Genomic DNA, 26,979 nt, shown 5'->3' on the forward strand with positions numbered 1-26,979 from the left:
TTTAAACGGTGGAATGGGCGCTTTTTACATAAATCAAATTTTGGAATACTTGCCATTTTGGCCAGGGGTGAGATATCTACCTCGGGTTTGCGGCATAAAATTTATTTTGACAAACTCTTCAAAATGAGGGGTCCCCTCAACAGGAGTTGTTATTTGAAAAAAATAAGTCGTTTCCTACTACACTGTTAAGGGGGTTGAAAAATATTTTTTATGTAAACGATTATGAACCTTTGTGAACAATTAATGACATAAAAAACATATTTCTATCTATTTCGGTTTTTAAAATACAGATTTGTTTCCGTACTTGATTTAAACACACTGTATTTCTGTTTCATTGGACAGGTGTGTTCTTGTTGGTCACCCCAAGCACCTGAGTAGGGACATGCGTGCCACTAATCATGCCTCCTACAGCCAGCAATCCGACCTGTTATATTATAGTACAAGTTTTGTGTCCTCCGGGGCAAAAGTCTCGTGATAGACAATCGTCGCAACACGCACAGATACAAGAACCGTTACATTCAACCGTTAACGATCTGGTTTGGAATAGTTATCTTGTTATATTTTTAATCGGGTCTGTTCATGTTTATGTATTTTAGCCAAGGATTTTTTTTAACAGAAAACTTATGATTTAGGTAGGCCTAGCAAAGATGTTTTACGTTATCGTGTTACTTAAAAAACGTAATTTTTAGCAAATGAATTAAGTGAAAGATGTAGGTTTTTGCAGTAAAGAAAAATATATTTTAACGGTTAGGCTACAATTAAAAGTGCCTAAAAGTACAAAAATACGTTAAATAACACTTGTAACTTGTGTTATTGTCAAACGTGTTATTTGACGTATTTTTGTAAGGTACGATGGTGATCAAGAAGTAATTGAATTAAAAGGATACAGATATAATATGAAGTGAAATATATCGAAAACTCTATTTAAAACCTCCCCCTTATTGTGTACAGAATTTTAAAACCAAACAATAATACAACCACGTCTATGTACAAACGAAGTTAGCAAATCGATTTAGAAAGTCCCAAAACCCTCGCTTTCTCTCCCTTATTCATCAAAAATTATTCAAAAGCGTCCCCGCATCGCTAAAATACCGCATTGTTTGCATACGCAATGAAATGCAAACAAGCAATCAGCCAGAGAAAACGCTGCGTTCATCAACAATAGCCTGACTAGCTCGCGGCGCGTCGTAGGCTCAAGCGTTACAAATTATCAAACAGTCAAATGAGTTAGCGGGGTAATATTTCCCTTGTAGAGGAGTCGAGCAAATGGCCAACCATTTATTGTATAATGAGGTAATAATGGGCAGTTGGGAGGCCATTACAGTGATGTATGGTACAGGGTTGTCGCGGTGCAGCTCAAGTACAGTCGTTAGTCAAGAATACCCTCTGTAGCTAGACTTGAATGTTTTTTGTAGTTTCTGAAGTAATGGTTGTACTAGGGAACTTAAAGTACACGCATATAAGTAATATGAAGTGGCTTTCTAACAAAATGTGTTTAAGAGGTAGATAAATTCGCATTCAACTGGCTGTGTAGTCATTTTTAACAAAGTGTTTATGCAGTCGTACTCCGCGTACTTAGAAATGTTGTTTAGTTAATTTATAACTGCAACTAAGTACCGTGACGGTCCTGATGTACGAAATGGTATTTATGGGTTTGCACTTTTTCTTTCACCCCAATAAAGTTATTGTAACTTTCTGGTCGTTTGCTATATTTTTGTGGTGTTTTTATCAGTGATTAGACGTTATTAGATTCAAGTCAAGTTACGTTTGCGAATATTTCAAGTCGTATTATATTTAAATATGTTATCATATTGGAGACAGTATGACATGTGGAAACAGCAAAGCATCTTATTTCTGCTATAAGATAGGTCTAAATAGAATTTTTTAGGTTTTTTTCTGTAATTAAACGTATTAGACACATAGCACTTATATTTACACCGCTTCGCATGTGAACATCCAGGACCATACTATACTGGTCGTAGCTTTTGCTTGCTCACAGATTATTACTTAAGACCTGAACTAGTTCATAACAGTTTTGTGTTTTACCCATACTACGACTCACGAGTAAAACTTTAACAAAACGTCTCATCAAACCGTTTTGTCCATAATACCTCACTCGTGGTACGAATTTATCTTTTCGATTTTTCTCCATGCAAACCAAACGGTGATACAACAAACAGAACTGTGCATTAGTGGTATTCATATATCAAAATCCAACGGCCACACACATTGACCGAGACAACAAGAGGCTTATGCTTGCACAAACACAACTTATTATCACTCGTTTCGTTTGTCGAGGCCAGTGAAAGAATAGCACTGGTGAGACCAGGTTGTTTGTACTTGGTCAACAGTCGAGTGGTCGGCGCATCTATAAACAAAGCACGACCACAGTCCTGGCTCCACACTCGGCGCTGCGGGCCCATACATACTATGTAATCCGTTATGTTTCCATCCAAGAGTGCGACTGTGAAGCTTATATAGTTTTTTTATTAATCTATTCATATCAACTGATACACCAATTACAACTATTACATGTTCAAGGACACAAGAGCCAAGCAATGTTAATAGCATTACAAATAACAACAGCAATAAGCATTGATAAAACAGCATTGCATAAAAAATAACAACAAACCATCAACGCAATCAAATACAGAAAATAGCAAGAAAAAGTATTGAATTCCTAACAACAAATATTTAATATTATTTAGGGGTTCAGCAAAAGTGCAGGATAAAGATTTTGAACGCAACAACAAGATAAACTATTTCGACCATTATGTAAAAATAATAACTATGTGATAAGAATAAAAATATAATCGATGAATCTATGAAACAATTAGGCCCCTCGCCCACTATACGATTTTTGTCGTACGACACTGTGTCGGAACGACAACACATTCCAGTAGTGAACCATGGGATCTTATGAGCGCTCGCCCACTATACGATAATCTCACGACTACGACAAACTGTCGTGAAGCAGTCGTCCACTGCCACTGTGATACACGACTGTCGTACGACTGTTTTACTCGCAGTGGCGTACACAATCAAATGGGCGCTCGCCCACTATACGATTTTTATCGTATGTCGTGCGTTCTCCCCAGTAGTCTTATATATACTTTTTGCAATTAACTCATACTTAACTCATACAAACATTATTATAGTTGTTATATCACTTTGCGTATTTCTTATCGTGAATAAATATTTTTTACAATTCATTCATACTTTTTTATTATAATGTTTTATAATTATAATATTATAATTATTAGGAATTATAACTTGGTCTTATTTTTCAACCATTATTTTGCGTAATTTTGATCTTCCTATTTATTTTTTACAGTTTGTTTATATTTTTCCTTATATTTTGTTTAAATACTGCATCACTTATGAGTAAATATACCAAAATAATTATTGAAAAATGCGAGTTTGGCTATTATTTATTATTGTATAGTCTTAATTATATTAATTATATTGTGTAAAAAAGTTTCACTAAAACATATAAATATAATTTTTTGTAGATTATATTGATGAAATTAAATCTATTTGAAAACTAATCCAAAAAAATTAACATACATACTTTTTACCAGACTACCCAAAACCCTATGATAGTTATGGTAAATTTAAAAACTTGTAAAATGCATGGACTAATATAATTTGAAAATTTATTTCAATACATTAACTTAAAAAATAATTAACTCATAAAAATAAATGTTTCTTTAATGCTGTAGGCCTACATTGGCCACTATCGCTTAATCTACGCCACAGCAGCCACATTGCAACAACACGTAACGGAATCATTGTTTTACTATTTGCTACAGAACCACTGTTTTAATATAGCGCAACACACCCACACCTCACTCTTCCAGGGCTACCGAGCAACTGGCCATTTATCCGACAAAGTGTCGTATAGTGGGCGAGGACCACACATATGATAAGAATATCGTACGACACAGTGTCGTACGACCGAAATCGTATAGTGGGCGAGAGGCCTAACAAACACAAGGTCAGAAGTATATAACTTTTACAGTTGTAGTTTAGAATTGATATAATAAAAGTTCATACATAATAATATACCTCATTGTTTGAAGGATGGCTACATGTATACACTTGCTAATAATGTCACCTGTGATAATCGAGAGAATTTCATTGATTATTGTATTAAAATCATTGTTGTATATTAGTTTGATAGCCAATCAAAGAAAACTATATGCAAAGAAAGAATGGTATATGGGCTATGTTTTTGTACGAGGGGCCTTTTTGGCTAGCACCTTATTCATCGCTATATTTCACCAAGAACTCGTATTCTGGATGTCAAACTATATTTATCAACTAAGATAGTGATTGTTTCTTGTGTTGCAGGACTTTGCGAAGTGGAGGGTGGCCACTCAAATATCATCCTGGACATCGAAGAGAGCAGAGGAACACGTAAGTAAATGATTTAAAACTACTTCTTCTAGTTACTAGTTTAATGTTGACATGACAGCTTTTAATAGAGCACAAAAATACTAAAACAACAGCAACTATAACAATGAATATACAATAAATGTAACAAATAATATAACAATAACAAAGGCATAAAGAGATTTGAACGCAATAACTAGCAACAACTCTTCCATCCCTTGCCTCTTCGTGGAGTTCACGCCTTCAGTCATACCAACCGTTGAAGTCTCCGGTGACTTAAATGTTCTGAGACTCGCGCAAAACACATACCTGGTTACTGAAGGTTTGACTGTTGTATACATTAGTAAATATACATTATTATAGTTTTAAACTGCTACTTTGAGTCTAAATATAGCTGCTGTGTGGTCAGCGACAGAGACTAGCTCATACCACAGTACAGCTCATAACTCCCTATCCCAATGTTCAAGTTCCTCTCACATCTCCATATCCGCAAGTTCAAGTTGCTCTGGACTACTTGAACAGTCCGAGGCGCGGTGTCGGTGTCCTGTTGTATTAACGGTAGATTATTTACACTGTCTGTTCTCACGGAGTCTGAACAATATCGCCAATTACTCGTTCACTCGCTCACTCTGGACCGGTCCTGTGTAATGAAGCTGCGGAGTTCTACAAACATCTCGGACCTGATACATTCCTCCAGTCACCCTCAATACGCTGCCGCTATACTACAGACACTGCGATCATACGAGAACGCGTACTTTGACTGATGTAATCTCTCGCTTGTTTATACGTCCTTAGTTAGCTAGATAGCTGAGTGTTCATCTATATCCTGAGACAAGTCTGTAGCTTTTTATGTTTGAGAACTGGACCCAGCTATCCTTGGTCCTGGGGGGTTTCAATGGCTAAAGGAATGCATGATCTTACTAGGTAACAAAGTTGTCATGTCATCCATTTAAGTCTCATCGTTCACTCACCTTCTCCTTGTGTGTTGGTGTAGTATGAACCTTATCAGTAGTTCAGCTGGAAACCGATTTTAAACGTTAAGTAGTAGTAATTGGACACGATTTTAGTACTGCAACTAGTAGTACATAAAATCTCGTATGCTTGTCTAAATCTTGGCTTGTTTTAGAACAAAACACAAATTTTGCTAATTACCGTTCCCTTAATCTCTTATCTTGAAAAGGTTACCCAAACCAGCTGGAATCGATTGCCTAACATTGTGAACATTTGTGCAAACATTCTATCTGCAATAAAATCGAACGCAAACACGCCCTCCTGAACTTGAAAACCAGGAACAGAATCAAACCTTACGATCAAGGACCTGACCAGAAAAGGTAATCTTAGTAAATTCGGCCACAATCACGGAGAGAGAGGCTTAAGGCGTCGTGGGTGGAGATGATAATTGCAACTCGCCGGTTTCTGGAAACAATTAATTGCGGCCCGCGAGCCGGGGGCTGGGCCGAGATTTGGTGGTCACTCCCCCAACAGCGTCCAGCGGCTTTGTCTATCTGGACCCGGGAATGCGTGTGGTCTGATCAGCGGCGGCGATGGAGTCGATGCGTGAACTGCTGGGTTGAAGCTGTTTGATGCATGCCTTGGATAACCCAACATAAAAATATATATTTTTACTGCTGAAAATTTACCTTTGTGATGATAATTTAGTTGAGAAGAGCCTAAGTATATCAATTTGACTCACTTGGATGTCCACCAAGACACCACCTCTTCAAATAGTATCAAGTTGACTTCAAGTAACTCATGAGGACATAATAATCATAACTTTGTATATTCTCAAGATTATAACAATTATATTTTCTCTTGTACAGCAGATCAAATGGAAGACAGAGCAGATATTTTTGTCCTGAACAAAGCCTGGTCTTACTTTAAACTAGTAACAAACAGGCAAACAGGGAAAGTAAAACGTTGATTTATTGTGACACATGTATTTTTTTTATTAATATAACGCCTTTGTGATAATATAATAGTATCAACAACTATTAATGATGACATGCCATAATAAAATAACCTAGCTTTTTAAACTAAGCTCTGTTGTTTATTTTATCTAGTAAACCTCAGCAAGGATATAAACAATCAAAAGAATAATGATTGCAGATACAACACAGCTACAAGTGCCACTTGCCGCAGATCTTATCTGAGTAGTTTACATCTAACAATGGATTACCGACCCTGAACTTATCCTTGACGTTGGACTGTCCAATATTAATTCGATAAAGTTTAGGGCCACCGAAGCTGTTATTACAGTGGCGTGTTCTGCATACATTAATCAGCTCCAGATTTAGATCACTATCGTTCCTTACGCTTCATGGGTGATTAAAAGAGACCAGGGATTTTATCGCTTTAATTTCGAATCGGAATCGACTTGTTCTAAAATTTAATGAGACACCCTTATTTCGCTGATAGAACTCGATCATTAAGACGTTAATTCTGAGCGAATTTTGTAATCTAAAAGTGTGAATTGGATTAAACGAGTTGTGGCTGTTGCTCCTCCCACTACGGGCTAATTACTCCTTTACTTTTATATTTGGCAAAAAGTGGCAGGTGATTAACTAGTGATTAAATTGTTGAGTAATGAATATTTCGCAGTTGTTGATGTAATTTTTAATTATAGCTACTCTTTTGCGAAGTAGACATTCCGTTCACAAGTTGACGGTAGGCCTACTGTAAAATAACTTATTTATAGTTACATACATTTTATTTTTTCGCCAAATTTGTTTTCCAGCCAACAAAATTTCGATTAGTTTTAAGTGAAATGGACAAAGATTTAGTATTGTAAGTGTTTATCAATATTTTCTGTTAACTTGTTTAATTGTGTACAACGTAATCACAAACTAAATAAAAAATATTTGCAGCCACAAGCCTTTTAGACGAAGAGGGTTTCCTTGGCTAATCTCCTGGATTGATTAGAAACACTTAATAGTACCAACTTATCGAATATACCATTTCCACACTCCAATTTAAAGCTAATTTCTCAATCTAAGCTTAAACGATGTTTACAATCACGTGCTTAGCGCCAGATACATGTATCTAAATGATCATCTAAACAGCCAAGACAACACCGTCACTAATGGAACAGAACGTAAAGTAGATCTCGGCAGCGCAGTTTAACACAGAACAATCTGTAGTGTCAATGGTACTACAGTACTTGTACGCGCCTAAAAAGGCACACAGCCCCATGTAAATGTGATATGTCGGTGCCAACAACAATACAAAATACTCGTACAAGCACGGCAGTGTGAGCTAACGGTGTTGGATTGATTGTCAATTGTTGAGGGGTCACGGCCTACTTATGTCTGCATACATACACCACACTCACACACACGTGCCAACTCACTTTATATACGTGGGAGTTGCCCGTGTAATTTCTGCAGCTCTTCAAACCACCGCAAATTGACAGGTCTGACAAATGCCCCACTATGTTTCCACCAATTATTTCAATTTGTTCAGACTGAACTCCCTGACCGGGATGGATAATGCAGCCCACAACATTCCCCTGCTGTGTTTTGCATCTATCTATGAATAATTCCCAATAGACTAATGCTTGTGATTGCCCCGTAGCTGTATTGGTTTGTTTTACGAACCATTACTTAATGTATTATTTTGGTTTAACTGTGTGTTATTCACTGTGTGTTATATTTTCTCAGCAAAATCTTAATCAGCAATCAAATTTATATGTATATTTCTTATAATCGCGTTAAAATTTGAGAATTCAAATAAGAGCTTCTGAAATTCTTTTAATTTATCAAAATATCTTTGTCCCTGGCTTGTTGATAAATTTCATAATTGGCCTTCAACCTTTATCAAATGTACTAAATCCTATATGTCTTGTAGTAAAATGTTGTAATCATGTAAAAATAGTGTTCCATTTTCAAAAAAATTACTTGTAATGGTAATGTTTCTTCGGAAAGTCTCTCTAAAATTGTTTCGTCGACCAACATTTTCATAATTCTTATGACAGATTTATGAACCTGCTTCTTGATTGTATACCTATGTTTTAAAATACTTTTACTAACAACATTGACTAATGACAGAAAACTAAATTATTTTTGTGTGATAAACAAACTATATCAAATCCTAATTGTTATTTACCATTATTAGGATTCGCCAAATACCTTTGTTGTTCGTAAGTAGCTTAAAACAAGTAATTCGTGGATACTGAGGTGGCAACTAGTTTCAGTACCTTCTTTGAACCACCTTAGGGCCTACGAGGGTATAATCTAACTGCAACTAATTGCAAACAAATTAACCTTAGATTACTTTATGCAGGGAATCATACTATACACATTATAAATAACACTTTATGATATTATATTTGCGGTCGATATCAAAAGATGTATGGTGTTTTGCAGAGATCAGCCAAGAGACGATGCCCCGGGACCTCCCTGTGGTAGGAGACCCCTTCTCTGACATCGCCCTGGACCTGGTGTTCCCCAAGGGGAAGGCTGTGTTCATCCTGAATGGCAAGAAGCTCCAACTGCTCATGCCTCTGGACAGGGACAGGGACAATCTCTCACACATTGTCTTCCAGGTGAGTTCTCAAGCTCTTTCAACTTTGCACTGGTCTAAAGTCTGCAGATTGTTGAAATATTGCTCCACACTCTACAGGCTTAGCGGGACGAATAATATTTTTAAATAAACTCTGAAGTGTTGCTGCTGGTTGAAGTGAAAAAATAGTGGCCGTAGTTTACAGGTAACATCAGGAAGTTTATGCAGCCGATGTTTGGTTGGCTAATACTCTGGACACATGAGAAGTGACCATTTTGTGCTGACGTATTTTGTTCGATCCTTCACTCTACACTCTATATTTGCAACGGAACATAAGATTTATACAAACCTCCCGCAGGTGCCTATACACCATGGACACGTCCCTTCTCTTCAACCACAGAAGAAAGTAGACGTACTTCTCTAATGTCTAGGTCTAATCTCTTTAATCTGTGCTTCAACCAACAGCGCCACCAATATTAATAAAACTTATAATTACCACACTCTACTCTGTACCTTTATTTATACATTTACTGTTTTTATAGTAGGTAATAAAACGTAACATAAATTAACAAATTCTGCCAATTTGTTGTTTTAATTAACTTGAAAAAATGTGTGCTGAACGAGGTAATATATCAATTATATAATATTTATTTTATATTCCAGCTAATATTCTCTTCAACACAACATAATGGTATATGATGGAATAAAATTATTTTTTTTGTGCTAAGAAAGAGTGAAAACTAAATGTTTATGTCACAAAGTGTAACGTAGTTCTTTACATCGTTGAGTATAAAGTTGTATAATGTTAGAATTCACTTTCAAAAAGGTAATGCAATATTACTAACCTTGTAACTATTAGCGAATTTCCCTATAGGAAGTAGCTATTTTATAGTTATAATATAACAGCAATTCGTCTCAAATATTTTTACTTGTGATATATCAGTTGTGATAAACGTAGTGGCATTTATCATAAATCAATCTTAGATTTATCTAACAACTCATGAGACAACGAATATTTTGGATGAGAGCCATGAAATACGAAGAGAGTCCTAATGAAATGTATGGATAAATTACAACAAAATTATATATTTTGAAAAGTGTGAAAAATTATTGACAGAGTTTTATGTATTTCGAAAAAATAAGATATTATAACCTCTAATATACTAGACTCTCAAATATTGTTTAACTTTAGTTGTTAGTTGATATTGGGTAATTTATAAGGTTTTGACTCGAATTACTAATCCATTTAAACTTTTTAAAACTTAAACATTCAAGTGTTAAATTTTCATTTTCAATCGATCTAAATCTCACACACAAAAACTCTGGTAACCATGTATACATTGCTTATTAGTATTACTCAACTGTCATCTAGCAATTTACAGCTGCATGGATAAACACAGGCCGCGCCTTGAATGGAGAAAGTCGCAAGTTGGATTATTACAAGTAGATACGTGACGCTGATAACCAATGGCTTCTCTAATTTGACTATTTAAATTCAGCACACATTCGAAAATAATAATCTCGCTGTGAGGTGGTGCATATTAAAGTTTTAAATCACAAACAAATCGATCAACCCCCGTATTATTAATCAAAATTCAATCAGCAAGTTTTGATGTTGTTATAGTTTAGTTGACGGGGAAGATTTTTAACTAAAGGGATAGCAAATTATCTTTATTTTGGTCAAGTTACTTTTAGGTAAGGATTTTAAATTGCTAATAATTTATCTGAAACAACGAAGACCATTTAAATGTTAAAATCTTTGGTATGAAAATGATCGCGCCACTCATCCTACACTCATCTCCATTTCATTCTTGGCTTAAAATACCTACATTCGTATGGTCGCAATTTTAGAATAAAGTCTTTTAAGTAAAAGAAGTGTTAAGGCAAAATGGTCAAATGTAGCTAGACGTAAGGGTAGGCATGAAACATTTCTAACATATACAGTGTTTATATTAATTTCATAAGACATATCTGAGCTGCAAAAAGTGTTATTACATTGTTCCAATAGAGTATAAATATTTATTATCCAAGCTATTGCTACCACAATAAACCAACATGTGTTCTGAATTAGTTTAAAATATTTGTGTATAGATCGACACTTTGTCAACGTAAGTAGACAACCATACAAAATAGATTATTTATATATGATGTGTGCTAAATTTATTAGGATCATTATTAGAGAAAGCGCATTCTTACAATGTGTGAAACAAAATTTTGCAATAACTTGTAATAAAATTTCACCCTCGTCAAAGCAGAAACTTGTTTAGTCAATATGTCCAGTCAACTAATGACACCCTATTGTAAGGAAAATTAGTTTTATTTCCAAACATCCTTCGTTTAACGCTTATTTGGTGCTGAAAGCGTGTAATTTATTCGGATATCTCCAGCAGAGGCTCTCGGCACAAGCAATTACATCAAATGAAGCGTGTAAAGGCTCGCAACGCGGGTAATTCGATAATTACTAAGAACTCCATCAGGTCGACGTTATTCAACTTTCGTAACTTGCGGTTAGTTCTGCTTGTAAATAAGGAAAGGTCGAACTACTTGGCGAAAAGTTCAGCTCCGGTTATATTTAAGGCTGGATGTTACAAGGACTATTCGTTGTAGCTTTTTGAAAGTAGAACCCCGAAGTCCGTTGTTGACATTTTATCTAACACGGATTAAATAATTATAAAATAAAATAATTTAAATTAAATATTTATATCTGTGAGATGGAAGCCCACTTTGTCGGGTGACTGTAGAAAATATACATTTTCCACACGTTGGTTGGATTCTTCATAATAAACTCCAATCAGATTGATTAATTAATTATTTCATTTTATGAAACCAAATCAATGGAATTAACTATCAACCACACAAGTAAATTAGAAATTTCAATTAACACAGTTTGCCATGTATGTGGAAGTATTTCCAGTTGTGTAGGTTTGCAATTACAATCACCCACCGCGGGAGATGTACTGCCTTTGCCATTAGTTGTATGTGAGGCTTACATAACTCTGACATACACAGGAATTACTCAAAACCAGTTCCCAACAGTTTACGTAACGCTGGTGTGTTTAGAGCACAAATAATCCTGTAGGCCTCGTAGAATATAAATACTATGTTTGTGTAAACAATTAATTAGGATATTTTAATAATAGGTTCATTAAATAAATAAATAAAACATTAATAGGAAATAGTTGCATACTGTACATCTCGAGTATACGGGGTGACAAAAAAGTCTGGAAACGGCTTGATATCTTTTTAACTAAATTCGTAAGAAAATTCATACCTTTCACATCAACTTATATGTATGAAAACTACTTTTTGCAAGAATTACCATTTTTTTTACCTTCACCAGGGGACGGCCCATGAGGAGTAGGTACATAATCTTTAATGTAAGCATAGGTTGATATGCACATCATTTTAAAGGTCTGGTCAAGTGGAGTTCATTGCCGGAAACCGCATCAAAAAAGGTGCATTCGTTACAAAATGGCGGAATTTCAAAGTTCTTGCGGAATATACCTGCACAGGCCTTAGTAATGGTAAATACTCATAGTCAAAATTAGCCGGGAAATCTGAAACCCGGTTAAATTTGTTTTGAAGATTGAATAAACTTAGTCTATGGTCTATTTGACTTTAAAATACAGTTTCAGCTCTCAAGATAATGTTTAATACGAGTATTTACCAATATTAAGGCTTGTAAAGGTATATTCCGCAAGAACTTTGAAATGCCGCCATTTTGTAACGGATGAACCTTTTGAGATGCGATTTCCGGCAATGAACTCCACTTGACCAGACCTTTAAAATGATGTGCATATGAAACCTATGCTTATATTAAAGATTATGTACCTACTCCTCATGGGCCGTCCCCTGGCGATGGTAAAAAAATGACAATTCTTGCAAAAAGTAGTTTTCATACATATAAGTTGATGTGAAAAGTTTGACTTTTCTAACGGATTTTGTTAAAAGGATATTAAGCCGTTTCCAGACTTTTTTGTCACCCTGTATACGTTCAAAGATACAGGGATAAAACATGTGAAATAGAATTCAAAATGAGGTAAAATCTTAAAATGATCGTTTCTATCTGTAATACTTCATACGACGAACCAGCAGATTTAACCTGGAATTCCTCATGTGTCCACTATGTAAAAAAAAGAATAACTTCTTAATCAGCATCATACGTGTTATTAAATTACATGAAAAACAAAAAAAACTTCTAATAACACTTGTAATAATATATTTACACTTATACTGTTGACTCACAAGACGGTATATACATAAGGTGGGTAAGTGGTGATCGATTTCGATTGGACACTCCAATCATCATCAGACCCAATAAGCACCAGTACATCTTTTAGTTTTTTCAAGTAATTGTAAACAGAATATTGTTGACTAATTTGCTTTGATCAAAGAGTTAATTTAATGAGATAGAATTGTTTGTAAAAGGTTGCTTGTATATAAAATTGCATGTATATTAACTGTAGGATATTATATTCCGAAACGAGTGATTTAGAACCAATAATTGTGTGGATTTTTGCTTGATGTGGAATTATTGGGATAAAATATAAAACTCGCGTGCAAAAAAATTTAAGAAGCGTGACCGTTGTTTTATGATTACTGGTTGATTTCTGATCTCTCAATGAATTATTCTGAACCATCATTTACCAGAACTCTATTGATGGGTTTGCCTAAACTCTCAGACAGTAACAATAACATGGGATATTGTCAATTAAGTGAATTGTAGTAGACTACATTAACTATTAACTTAAGGTATTATACAAGTTATTACAGTTATTATTAGAGAGTTAACAAAGTCAATAGATTCATTTCGCAATTAAAGAGAAAGAGGGGAGAGAGAGGGAGAGAGAAAAAAAGAGAGTATATTTAAATGTTCCACTCCAAGGCACGAATGTCAACTCATATTCTTATCCCACGATAATTCTTAATAATAAACAAGTTGCAGCCGGAAGCAGTTGTAAGAGCGTGATATCATCAAGTGATCTTTCATACATTCAACAACCTAATAACATGCGACTCCCACGGTCGTATCTCGCTCGTATCTGCGACACCGTGGGCCTACTTGATTAGCAATATTAATTACTGTCTTGTTTAATTACATCGTACTAATTACTTTATTATTAAACTGCCTACATGTGGTTATTTCTATCTAAAATCAACAAGGATCAATAAACTCCTCATTGGTCTTGTGAGTAATTTAGGTGTAATCAAGTGGGTTTGGAAATGACATTATTGTCAATAGATTTAGGAGTATATTTTATGCCTTAAAGTATTTAATAGAAATATGATGTTAGTACTAGGCTGTACGGCATTGAATATTCAATTTTAATACTTAATAATAAAGTGTACATAATTTAATAACATAGGAACTGTTTTTTTTTAGAAAAATTTATTAGTTGTCACAAAAAAGATGTATGAAACATTTGGATTTCAATGTACCCTAGTATATCCATAGTATATCATTCCACCATGTATCACATCGTCATAATTTACATGTGAAACTAATACTGAGAAAACAGTTCAGTATTTAGGATTTTTTTATTTCATTAGACGTTGTTTTAAAGCAGCGATATGGCTTCAAGAACATTGACGAGATCATATACAAGCCAATAAGTAAATTTTCAGAGACACCGCAATTCAATTTCAACTAAATGACTAAATATATTTGGTCAACATCTATAAAAATCTACATTTATTTTTTACTCAATCGATGTCTTCGGCATTTCCATAGTATCCACTTAGTTGTTTGGCCTATTTGAGTTTTTTTTTCTATAATTATTAAAATCACTAAATATACAAGTAGGGCCTACGTATTTCAGTAATAAGAAATTACAAATTTAAAGAATTTGCTTAGCACTACAGAACCTATGGCGTATTTCCAACCATCTTCGTTAAAATAGTTACTTTAATGTACTTTGGAGCTAAAATATTACGAGAAAGCGTTGATGGCAGATGGCAATAAAAGACGAAGTAAGGTTTACCATGGAATGTTATTGGCTATAAAGATACTTCAGGCCATCCACAGTGTTTATATCACCCGAATCCAGACCGCTTTTAAAATTAAGCAATAAAAAAGGTATAAAAGAACTTTTTGCGAAAGCATTAAAATCCTGAAATCTGAGAGTGGTGATGACATTTCACATTTGATGCTTCTACTTAAAGTTTCACTTCATTTGGTACTAAATCTAGCTAATTTATCTTATTAGTCAGGTTTTAAGCATTGTAAACAAAGGTGGTAAATTTTAAAATAGTGTTTGTAGAGATCATTTATTTTTACCGTTGAGTGTTGGATACTTTTTAGTTTATTATCGTTTTGAGCCCGAAATCCTTCAAGCAATGCATGTGATATGCTTACGAACTGAAAATGTGTTTTCTGGGTTAACTTTAAGTTTTGGTTTCAAAAGACAAATATTGTTTAAGCTTTTTTTTTTGTTTTAAAACGGTCCCTATTGTTTTTTAAAATTGATCTTTTATTGACTGGCTCCAGCGAAACACCTTTTCAGCAGATAGCTGGGTAAAAAACTTCACAATTTACATATCACCCCATTCTATAAACTAATTCTTCACAGATTTGCGCATCGTTGACCTCGTTTCTCAATGTAATTATGATAATGATGAACCACTCAGACAGTTAAGGTTACAGTTTACTCCCCCTGTTGCAGCTGACCTGCACTGTCAAGTCGTCCAACAAGAAGAGGACCATCCCCGTCATCGTGAGAGTGTCTGATGTCAACGACAATCCTCCTATGTTCCTGCACGAACCGTACGAGACCACCGTCTCAGAGGTGAGGATCTGCTGTAAATCTCACACGAGTCATATCTAATGTGTCATCCATCCATCCACATATCCTTTACTATCCATTTATCTAAAAAAAAACTCCAATCTTGACACGACTACTGTATTGCCAACTCGTGAAAGGCAGGATACTATAATAAACTAGTATAACAATTTGGATTATTTATTTTCTGGTTTGAAATACTGTATGATGAAGTTTTTATTCCACGAGATATAACTATGAACATTCGTTATTATTGTGTGTACGCGTTGCTTCTACTCGTATTTAATCAAACCATCGCGGACAGAGATAGTTTGGCGAAGAAAAGTATCGATTCTTACTGCCATACCCTTCAGCACAAATTTAAACTCTAACAGAAACCCAGTAAATAAAGTTTAGGACACACAACCAAATATCTCAAGCTCAGTAGCAGTGGCGATTCCATTATCAGCATTCTCAGCTGCACCTGACACTGTCCCCAGGCAACCGAGGACAAACGGAGGACCAAGAGGATTTATGGCCTTTAATTGCAAGGATCTAGTGACCGGCACATATCAGCTGATCGGCGGCGATATAGTCCCTTCAGATGCGGCGATATCGCGGCGCAATTTATAAAGGAACTGTTGTCAGGGTGGATCTAGAGCTGGATAGCAACAATATCATCCCCTGATAGCATCGGCTGTCGACACTGCTGCGAGGCTAGCGTCATGACGATGGGCGAGGCTAGCTTGCCATTTGTCTTGACTCTTCTAGCCTCCAGCCGCTCTCTGCTCTGGTTCTGGTTCTGGTTGTGGTAGATCGCAGACTGAGATACTCCTTGTTTATGTCTTATGTCACTCGCCTCTAGCGTCCGTCGTTGCAGTTGCCGCGGTTGTGTAAGTGACTGGTGAGTGCCATTACTTCATTGGAATATGTCTATAAATGACCATTTTTTTTCTTGAAACAACCCTGCAACATATGATCACTGAAGCTTAGCAAACCTCTAGAATGTGTTGTTGTTCACAGGCTCTGGTGCCTACAACCATAAAACTCGTGCTCTAGTGTCAGAATATTTGGTTACAAATGAAATTTTCAGAGGCAATAAATTGTTGCTTACCGATTTCCCTTATTATTTTACAAAGAGTTTTTCTAGCTCTCTGACACCATGTTTGGTGGAGCCTTTACATTTACTTCTTTCTTTCTGCATACCAAGACTACTAGACCAAATTATCAGACGCCCAAAAGGCAATAAATGAAAACAAATTCAATTTCATCATAAACAATATCACATTGCATTGAAGCACCCTTGTGTTTTATTTATTCAAACACTATTAAAGCTCGGTCATCTAAAATTAACCATACCATTAACATTAAAACACTATACATTACCCAAAGAGGATATCTCTAAAGGTTACGCGGCAGGTTGATGCAGTCTTCTGCGGCAAAGCGTTATTTACTGCTCGTGACAAATTGGTAATCCTCCTTCTTTAGGAGGTGCTGTGACTTTTATCGTTCTTGTAAAATACGGTGGTTTATAACTTAATGCTGATGTAATATATTTCTCGAGGTTAGCTTGAAGCAAGTTTCAGATAATTCAGTACTTAAAACATATTCTAAATATTGATGAAGTATTACAACATTCATAGATGAGGATGGCCAATAATTAAAATCCTGAAGAACTGAAAGCGAGAGAATGTTTACGCATCTTTTGTAACCTCTCAACACTTTATAGGACTCTTCAGTTTGGAACCTTTGTACACATTACTTCGGGCTAGAACTAGAAGAACGTGATAGCATCACATAGCTTGCCTTTGGTGATTTGTGAAATTTGATCCCGGGACCTCGGGGTTTGAAGACCCGTGATCTACCACAGATAAACTCACTTCCTAGTGTTTACACCACTAGCACTTATTTAAATTCGGCTTTAGAACATGCTCGTGGAACAAAGTAATCAAAATCAGAATGCAACGCGTGCGGTAGTAATTCCGAAATAATATCCTCCGCTGGTATTAACATTGATTATAGGCTGTTTAACAGCGGTCAAAAAAGAAATGGAAGCAGCACGACGGGCAGTAACAAAAACTAATGTCCACTAGGTGGCTTTGGACTCCAAGGCTAGCCGAGTGCGTCTGCGTAGTCAAGTCACTAATGGCGTACTGCCGAGTAGCCAATAGCAATCAGCCTATCATAAAACGCGTGCGAACACCGTGTAAAGTAGGACCGGCGAGGCACGCCCTCTAATTATATTAGTACGCTTCCAATACCTGTCTGTCAACTGGAAAGCTTCTTGACAACTGAGCTGCACTAATGGCTGATTAAAATCATCTAGTAATGAGATAATTTGTTTTGACAGTCGTTTCAATGCCAAGAAATAAAGAAAACCAGATTTGAGTGATTTTGGTTGTATTTGTTGTACTTAACCTAACTTAACCTAACATAAAAAAAAAAACATAAATATGTGTGTTTTGGACCGCTTTCTTCTAACTAACAGCGTTTTGTGTACTCTCTACAAGACATCCTGCCTAAAGCGTAGACCATACAAGAAACGAGGGAGGTTTTATAAACTATCTCAATTAAAGAGTGTACGGATTATATATTTCCGTTGGAACAAGGCATTGCAGAATATTTGCGTAATGGTGCGGTGTTTATTTATTATTTATCTGTCCAAACGAAATTAATTCGTTGTCGATTCGGAGAGTACTTCTTAGACCTTTTTAGGTTAATGTCAATGAGTATTTACAATGAAAAAATACTACATATTTCAATACAATAATTGATTGAATAGTTCACCATAGTGGGGGTTTTCAATCTGTGAGAGTGATGATATCAGAGTCATCACCGTTCTTTAAAGTCTTTGCGCGACGGCCGATTTGTAGCGAAGTCATCAGCATTCCACCATATAAACGTAGATAATTGCTCCAGCTTTCCTCACCTTTCACATGATTGTTACCCCATAACTAGCGCCACTATAATCGTTAGCACAAAATGCCAATTCCCAGCACGAGGAAGATTCTGCATGATTCAAATACTTCATATTATCAGGAATCCTGTAAATTGACTTGACGGCTACGTGGGTACGGGTTGAGGATTGTATGAGAATCTGCGGTGAAAGTATCATCTAGCTGCAGGATTCGAGAAGTAATTTTTGTGTCAACGTTTAGGTACTTACTCTATGGATAATCATTTAGTAGACGATGAACCTCGAGAAGGATATTAGAGCAATGCGCATGCGTCACCGCGCCTGCCTAATGCAAGCAGTGGTACCAAACTAACCTCACCACCTGTCAGTGCCAGGACTACCAACCGTCGCCATTCTCCTGTCCATGTAACGCCATCTAGTGTCGATACTGTATGCAAACTCAGCCACTAGATAAACACCACGGTAATCACAGAATCACTCTTAGCAGATCGTAATTGCGATTGGTATTCTTGGCCTCACGGATTAGAGTTTACTTAGTCTTGGAACGTATAATCCTTTATATCCAGAATGCAGATAGAGATGAGTGATTCATATTAATACAGTAGTACAGTAGTACTAAGCCGTTGATTATATTCTAGAACTACGTTTTTCCCCCAGCAAATTCGAACCCTCACAGATAATAACTATAACCTTTTACAGTTAAACAAGCCATACATTATTTTTGGAGTACGTGAACAATCGGTTTTCGCCTATCGTCAGATTGGTAAAAGTGACTTAATTTTAGTGATGACGTCAATAATACATTTTATGTCATGTCATAGAACTATATTAAATGGATTATCGACATTGATGAGACAAAAACTTCCAAAGAAACTTCATAAATTGGCCTACTAACACAATACAAAGAAATTCTTCGTTGTTATTGCATATTGTTTTAGTTTATCATTCATCACCAAGGAGCCAGAAGCCAATATGTGCCCCCGGTGTGAGTGTGCGGGTCCCCACGCAAGCATGCGAGTGTAAAGCTCAGCAGCCAAATCTAATGGCCCCATCTCACCTTTAATGATTCACCGTCTTCCGACTCAGTGCCAATGGAATCTCATCCCTCCCAGTACGGCCCCAGCAGCCGACCGCAACTCATAATTTGGGCGCCAAACGACATCATCTCTGCCACTGTAGGAACAGAGTTCTTTGTGGAAATGTCCCAGAAGCCACATGAAGTTTTCTTCAGTGTTGGATTTGATTTTATCACGACTTAAGACAATGTATTGAAATCATTGACTAGTAGTAATAGCACTCGTTTTCTTCTTTATTTTCGTACTTGTTTTGTTAACATTGATGGTAAGGAAACATAGCTTTTGAACAATGCAAAATCCATTTTCAACTTAATATGTGACATTTCCCCCCAACATCGATAAAATAACTGAAAAGGTTCCCTTATAAAGTTTCGATTGCAATTTTTGTCATTGTGGAGGTTGTTCTTAGGATTAGGAAAAATTTACTTTGGATGATTGTGGTGCTTCTCTTGGAGTGTTTGTGGTATCAAAGGAAAGTTGGAAGACTGCTTCATTTTCAATTAATTATTAGTACAAAAATGATTCTAACCTAGAAGAATTTTGTTTATAGATATATATAAATAGGTATAGGTTGATTGTTTCATGTACTCAAAGTTTTTGAGGCCAATATGAAAGTGGTGGATTGTCTCATTGTGCCAAAACACGGCATACAAGATCCAAAGCCAGTTCGGCATGATCCAGTTGTGCCACATGTATGGGGAATGGAGTGGTGGTCTGTGGCAGGACGGCCGTTGACTCTGCTCTTTAATACATGAGAGAGAGACCTGTTTGTGTCCACAGTTTAATGAACACTCTACATTTACACGCCCGGACATCGAAACTGCATCTCTAATCACAACACTTATACCTCTGTGAGGAAATATTTAATCATGTTTTTCGCAGGACGTACGCTCTAGCTATTACTGTGGTTGGTTCAAAGAGCAATGGGTCTGTAGGGTGAAGGCCAAAGAAGGTAAAGTTTATGGTTATGAGTCTATATTTTACCATTAAACTTTTAGGTACCAGTAATCAAGCCTCTAGCTGTTTTCTAATTTTTTTATGAGTAGAGGGACTGCTCTGGAATGGCTTTTGAGACAGAGGATTTGAGTGCCTATAGACCGTTCACAAAATTTAGTCGGTTAAATGGGACGTTTTCCTGGGTCCCCCCAATTTTTATAGCTAAATGTACTAATCAGCTGGCAGGTATTGTTCTGCATCAAACTATAATCCCAAATAATACAGTTAACATTAACTTTGTTAATCAACAAATTTTTTTTCAGCTTACACCAGTAGGCACCACAGTCTACCAAGGTCTTAGAGCCAATGACTTGGATGCTGGAGTGAATGGCCTGGTGGAGTACTCCATCATCCCCGGTGACGGGCGAGGGGTTGGGACAGACCAGGGGGTGGGCAGGAGCAGAGTCACTGTGGCTGACGGGTACGGCTACTTCGCCATCAACCTTCCTCATCAGGGACAAGTCACTGTCAACAGGAGTCTGGACTATGAGAAGACCCAGAGATACCTCCTCACCGTGGTGGCTACTGTGAGTATATCTGGAGCAGGTTGAAACACTGTTACCAGAGTTACGTTGGTTTAGTCATAGGACACAGCTGATTTAGTCATTGAAGCGCTTCTCATCCTTAGGCTCGAAGGTAAAATCTCTACTCTGAAGTTCTTGAGTTTTGGGATTAACTCGGAAAATCACACACGCGATATGCCCTGACGTTGAAGACAAAATCACTATCCTGGATTTTATGAGTCACTTTTCTTGAGTCCTGGAGTCTAGTCCCATGGTTTGGATTTATTTACATTTAATTAAGACTATATAAGCTGTAAGTTCTCAAAAAGAGGAAAAAACTAGATCTCTTAGACAAAGAAACTGTCTCTGTTTTGATGGTTTTCCTCCATTTGGTAAAAACAAGAAAAGTTATTTGAATGTAGGGACGAGATTACAATATCCGATTACTTTATGTGTTGATGTGTTACCAAAAAACCTCCTTAATTGCACCAATCGGTGATGGTAAACACAAATTCAATCATGTTTATAACAATTGTCAACATTCCGTTGTACATAGTGTACAATTTATTCTTCAAATTATATTTTCTCCTTAAAAAATTTTAATCCATACCCAACCACAATGTTACACACTCGAACAGCAAAAAACAAGAATTCCAAACCACAATCAATTTAAAGACTAATAACACCGCCAATAGTTCCTCAGTTTTTTCACACTTAGGATTTAGCCAGTTAGATGCATATCTCCCAATGCCTGGGGATAATCCTGCCGACCGAACCGACAATTACATTGATGAGATGCAGGTTTGAAGGTCAGCGTTTAGCCACAGGTGTCTGGCTAGACTGCTTGACTCTTGCTTGCGCAACCGCTCCAATTAATCTTTTGTGCAGCTTTTTATAATACATTTCAATTGATAAAGAGTCTCGGCCGCACCTACCTTGTCAAGCTACCCACCTGTCTCACACTTCATTCACAATGCTCTGGTTTCTGGATTAAATTAGCCTAAGCCTTTTATTAATGTTGAAGAGGACTTAACTAGCACTCTGTGATTATCGTGTGCTATTTTCTTGCTTCTAGTTGTGTATTTTCTTGTTTTTTGTATACAGTTGTTGTCCTTGTATACATCCTTTCTTATGTATACAAAGCATTTTTTAGGATTTTATCTATAAGACAAGATGAATTTCTTGGCTCTGCTTTCAGCACGTATTCGCTATCCTCCATCCTCGGTAATGTATGTTATTGTTAATACATATTTAAACTGCAATGGACACTTGATAATCCGTCAAACATTTGATGGTATGCTATATAAAATAAACCATTGGGAGGTGTCTGTATAGTTATGGATTTTATTCATGTTTTGTAAGCACATTTTATTCATAAAACTTAAACTGATTCATTTCCCCTGATAGTTGTCAAGTGCATAGACTTTGTAAGTTGAGTTTTTTTATCAGATTGGTTGATTTCAGGTCTTTTCCAGTATTCCGATGTTTTCAGTGATCCAACAGCCTTCTGGTCCTGTAGATGTTGGATTATCCGGAGCAAACTGTAGTTGATGAGTTTAAATTTTCTACTTCGAATATTACAAGTTGTTGCTTTGTACAGGACCGTGCCAGGAATCAGTCAGAGAGATTCTCCGCTACAACCACCCTCACTATCAACGTCAGAGATGACGATGATCAAGATCCTTCATTCATCTATCAAGGCTGCATGCTACTGGACGGATCCTGCATCAATCCGGAGTACTACGCCACTGTAAGTGCATCACAGTTTTATTAGTAAATAATAAATTGTTATATATATTGATACTTTTGTTTAGTTTACAGTAAAGTTAGTAGTTCCTCTCAAAATATGCTGAATACAAAACTCCGGTGTTCTCATCAACAAACATTCCTGTGTTAGAAAAAATATGGTATGTCTAGAAAAAAGTTGACAATAATGAATATTTTAATTGACACATGAAATACTCTTTAGCTTAAAATATTGCACAGTTGCATAAACCACTTATGACCACAGTTGGTAACCACTTTTCAATCAAACTAATTTTAACCAAATAAAACTATCTATTTGTGAAATTTATATTATGACAAAATAATGTACTTCATCACACAGCCCAAAAGTGCCTCTCTCTAGCCTTGCTATTCGTGTTTGCCTCAGTCCTTAAACTCGAGCTTCTGTCAAAAAGAGGAGGTATACAGTATTCATGTTTATCAATCAAATTACAAGATATTGAAGTACGTTTATTTTTGGAGCTGACTAAGATAATTTATTGATTTATTCATTTTCTGGGGCTAGGAAATATTGTTTTTAGCAAGATAAGTTAAAGTCAACTACTGAAGATTTTTTTGTTATGAAGGTCAAAAAAAAAAAAATGTTGCTCAATAACTTGTGTGCTAATCATTGCAAACATTTGTATTTGATCAAGGATATAACCACACTAATGGAAGTTTCACTGACAAGATTCTTTTGTTTAGTCAATTCATTCAATAAAAACTGTCATTTGTACTGATAGAGGACATGTTAAGGTTCCTGATGTTTCATATCCAATTACCAGGTATCCAGTGGCGTGCTGGCTGGTATCCTGGGCATCTCTCCTGAGAAGATCCAAGCAGTGGACATGGACTCCATCAACTCCCCGATCTCCTACAGCTTCCTCTCTGGAGTTCCTAGCTCTTACCGGGAGTTCTTCGAGATTAACCCTTCTACTGGAGCTGTGAGGCAGATAAAACCTGTTGACACTACTGTAGCCAAAAAGTTTGAGATTATTGTTAAGGTAAGGTACTTGTTTGTAAAAGAATTGATAAATTGTTTAGTTTGTTTTTGTTCCTGAAAAACACACTAGGTGTCAAGAAGATTATTTTAGACCACTCATTTTAGTATTATCTTAGGAATTATGTAGAGTCCAGAAATTGTGAATGGTAACCTAATAAACTATCGTTACAATTTTTTATTAACATTTAATAAAAAAAATTAAATAAAAAATACCTTTGTCAACAACTTTATGGCTAACTCACTCAATGAAAAAACACTGTATTGATATTTTATTTCAATAAACACTTTTTCTTCTTCTTCTTCTTCTTCTTCTAACTCACTCAATGAAAGATATTTTTTTAGTATTAGCAATAGCTGGGACCAATAGACATTCACAGAATGTTTAGGTAAAGGTTATCATAGGCGCCTAACTAAAGCAAAAGGTAAGCGCTAACGTTTAATAATGGTTCAGGCTGAAGAGATGTCGGAGAGTCGAAGGTTCACCACAGCCAAGTTGTTCATCACAGTGAAGCCAGTGGACAGCAGCCCTCCCAGGATATCTGCTTCCGCTGTGGAGGGGTTTGTGGATGAGAACACAGCAGTCGGGACCAAAGTGTTGGATGTGGATGGCAACCCTATAGTACTCACTGTCACTGACACTGACTTGGTATGTTAAACCGCTCACGTGTCAACACTAAACATTTTTAAGTTTTTAACTCATATAGGTATATTGTTAGGCCTATATCCAAAATTAAACTTAGTTTGCTTCTATACCCAAGGCTGTCATAGAATTATAAGTGCTTATAGTGAAAAGTAATGTTTAAATAGCAAGAGTTAATCAAATTCAAAATGTAAAATAATGCAATGAAGGATTTTTTTGGAAAGTAGCAGAGTCAGCTAGCTGGAGGAAATAAAAGGTTGGGGGGGGAAGGGTTATACATATACACAAAACATAAAAAAACACAGTGATTTTATCTTGTTTATGACTCTTATAGAAAGAAGACTGATAACAATATGTATACAATAGTGGTTTTAGAATATGTAACTATTCAGAAATATTCTATGTATTGAATAGCTAATCAAGAAATTTATTTTAGATTGACTTTAGATTGGCTTGGACTTTAAGTGATGGTTAATAAACTTACTGGTATCTTCACTAAAGTATCCCCATACTAACCATTGTAAACCATACTCTACCAACCACACATAAAATATAACATCTTTGCATTTTGAGCATTATTACTTTACTCATTATCTATATTTGTGTTGTTTTGTAAAATTATATACTTTTTATATGTTTCAGGGACCTGAAGATCCAAAACCCTTGTATTCATTTGAGCTTACAACGACTTTCTTCCAAATTGACGAAGAGGGAACTTTGACTGTTGCAGAAGAAAATTTGGACAGGGACCCACCGAGTCCTGGAAAATTTCGTTTTCAGGTAAACATGAATGGGATAACAATATTTTTGTGTTCTTATCTATGGTATTTAGGAAATGTGTAAATTTACCATACTTCTGTCATTCTTGTGTTTGTTTACGTAAGATAAAACAATTCTTGTTTCCTAGGTGGTAGCACGAGAGAAGATGGGCAATGCAGCCAGTGCTCCAATGACCATCACAGTGGCTCTGAATGACGTTAACGATAACGCCCCGAGATTACCAATGATTCCCCCAATCACAGTGCAGGCTGGCGAGGGGAGAAGAGAGATTGTAAAGGTGGTAGCAACTGATAACGACCTAGGAGAGAACGCGGAGATAACCTACAGCATCTATCATGTGTCCAACAACGGCAGAAATAGGTTCAAGATTGACCCTCAGACCGGTGCTATTGAGGCAATCGGGAAACTCAATGCTGCAGAGCAATACAGCATCACTGTACAGGTTAGCTGTGGTTGTTTACTGTGGTGAAAGTAGTGAGAAAAGCGGATTTGATAGTCTTCATTATGATGGACTGTAGTGTTTTTTGATAAAAGTAAACAATTTAGAATCAAAATTTAGATGGGCGTTTGAGAGGATTTAAATATTTATATGTCTGATATCCCAGTATTGTACTTTACTACTTTACTTAAGTGAATTAATACCACAACGATTTCTTTTGACATGACTATTTGAATAATACAGTCAAACTTATCGATATTTTATTCTGAACTTGATTAAAACCTCCCAACAACTCGTCCATGCTTCCATAACTTACATAATAACCGAATTACCTTTACTAAATAACTTGTAGCTCCTAGTTGAGGCTTAGGGCATTTACCACTTTCATCTAACTTGGTTTCCAGTAGGGCCCGTACCTCCCTGCTTGTACCTTTTCCCTACTTCTTCTGTTATTTATTTTCTTTTAATACTCCTGTTTTCTCTTTGTCTTCCTCTCCATCAATGTTCCTGAAGGTTACAGTCCAGAACCTTATTTTAAGTCACCTTTCTCTTTCCGTTTAGGGTGTGAATATTCCCTGTCATTTCCTCCTTTTTACTCGCTGTTTCTTGATAAAATCTATACAGAAGTTAGAGCTAAGTACTCATTTTACAAAAGCAAAATTGATGGATTAATTACTCATATTTTTAATAAACCTTATTTTTAATACTGAAAACTATCGCTGCTCTGAACCAAAACTTCAAATCTTCTGCCATAAGGATCGTTGTGGTTCAGATAATTTATTACTGTGCTACCTAACACGTATAGATAGTGATAGTTATTTGTGTTTGCGTCGTAGGCCACTGACCATGGAGGCAAGTACAGTCAGACCATTGTAGAGGTGACTGTAGTCCCAGGACCCAACACTCGCAGTCCTGTGTTCCAGCAGTCAGTCTATCAAGTGACAGTCAGTGAGGGAGCGCCCATCAACTCTACAGTGGCTACAATAGTTGTGAGTAAACAGCTGATTGGATAATGTTTGGTTGGATGTAATGTTATGATGGGAATAGTTTCGTCTCCAATATCTTGTAAAAAGAATTCAGCAAGTTGATATACTTTTGGAGTTGGGGTTTGTACCTCTTAAGTCCTTAGTGATATTCTAAATTAAAATATTAAGGTTGTTTGTACTTAAGATATATCCAACAAGCTCTCGCTGTACCGAAGGGAGATGTAT

General features: G+C 36.2%; 1 protein-coding gene across 1 annotated transcript in view; it reads left to right on the plus strand.

Moving 5' to 3' along the window:
- LOC128989693 (cadherin-99C-like) overlaps nt 1-26,979 on the plus strand; it is a 131,672-nt gene that overhangs the window by 92,385 nt on the left and 12,308 nt on the right. Inside the window, exons 5-14 of the mRNA XM_054411691.1 lie at nt 4,354-4,419; nt 8,757-8,935; nt 15,555-15,677; nt 20,903-21,166; nt 22,743-22,892; nt 23,692-23,910; nt 24,361-24,555; nt 25,192-25,329; nt 25,457-25,771; nt 26,605-26,757. Coding sequence (XP_054267666.1) covers nt 4,354-4,419; nt 8,757-8,935; nt 15,555-15,677; nt 20,903-21,166; nt 22,743-22,892; nt 23,692-23,910; nt 24,361-24,555; nt 25,192-25,329; nt 25,457-25,771; nt 26,605-26,757 — 1,802 coding nt within the window. The remainder of the gene's footprint in view (nt 1-4,353; nt 4,420-8,756; nt 8,936-15,554; nt 15,678-20,902; nt 21,167-22,742; nt 22,893-23,691; nt 23,911-24,360; nt 24,556-25,191; nt 25,330-25,456; nt 25,772-26,604; nt 26,758-26,979) is intronic.

The sequence above is a fragment of the Macrosteles quadrilineatus genome, unplaced genomic scaffold (genome assembly GCF_028750875.1).
Source record: "Macrosteles quadrilineatus isolate MER2022 unplaced genomic scaffold, UCM_ALF_1.0 Scaffold_3__2_contigs__length_128488019, whole genome shotgun sequence".
Taxonomy (NCBI): Eukaryota; Metazoa; Arthropoda; class Insecta; order Hemiptera; family Cicadellidae; genus Macrosteles; species Macrosteles quadrilineatus.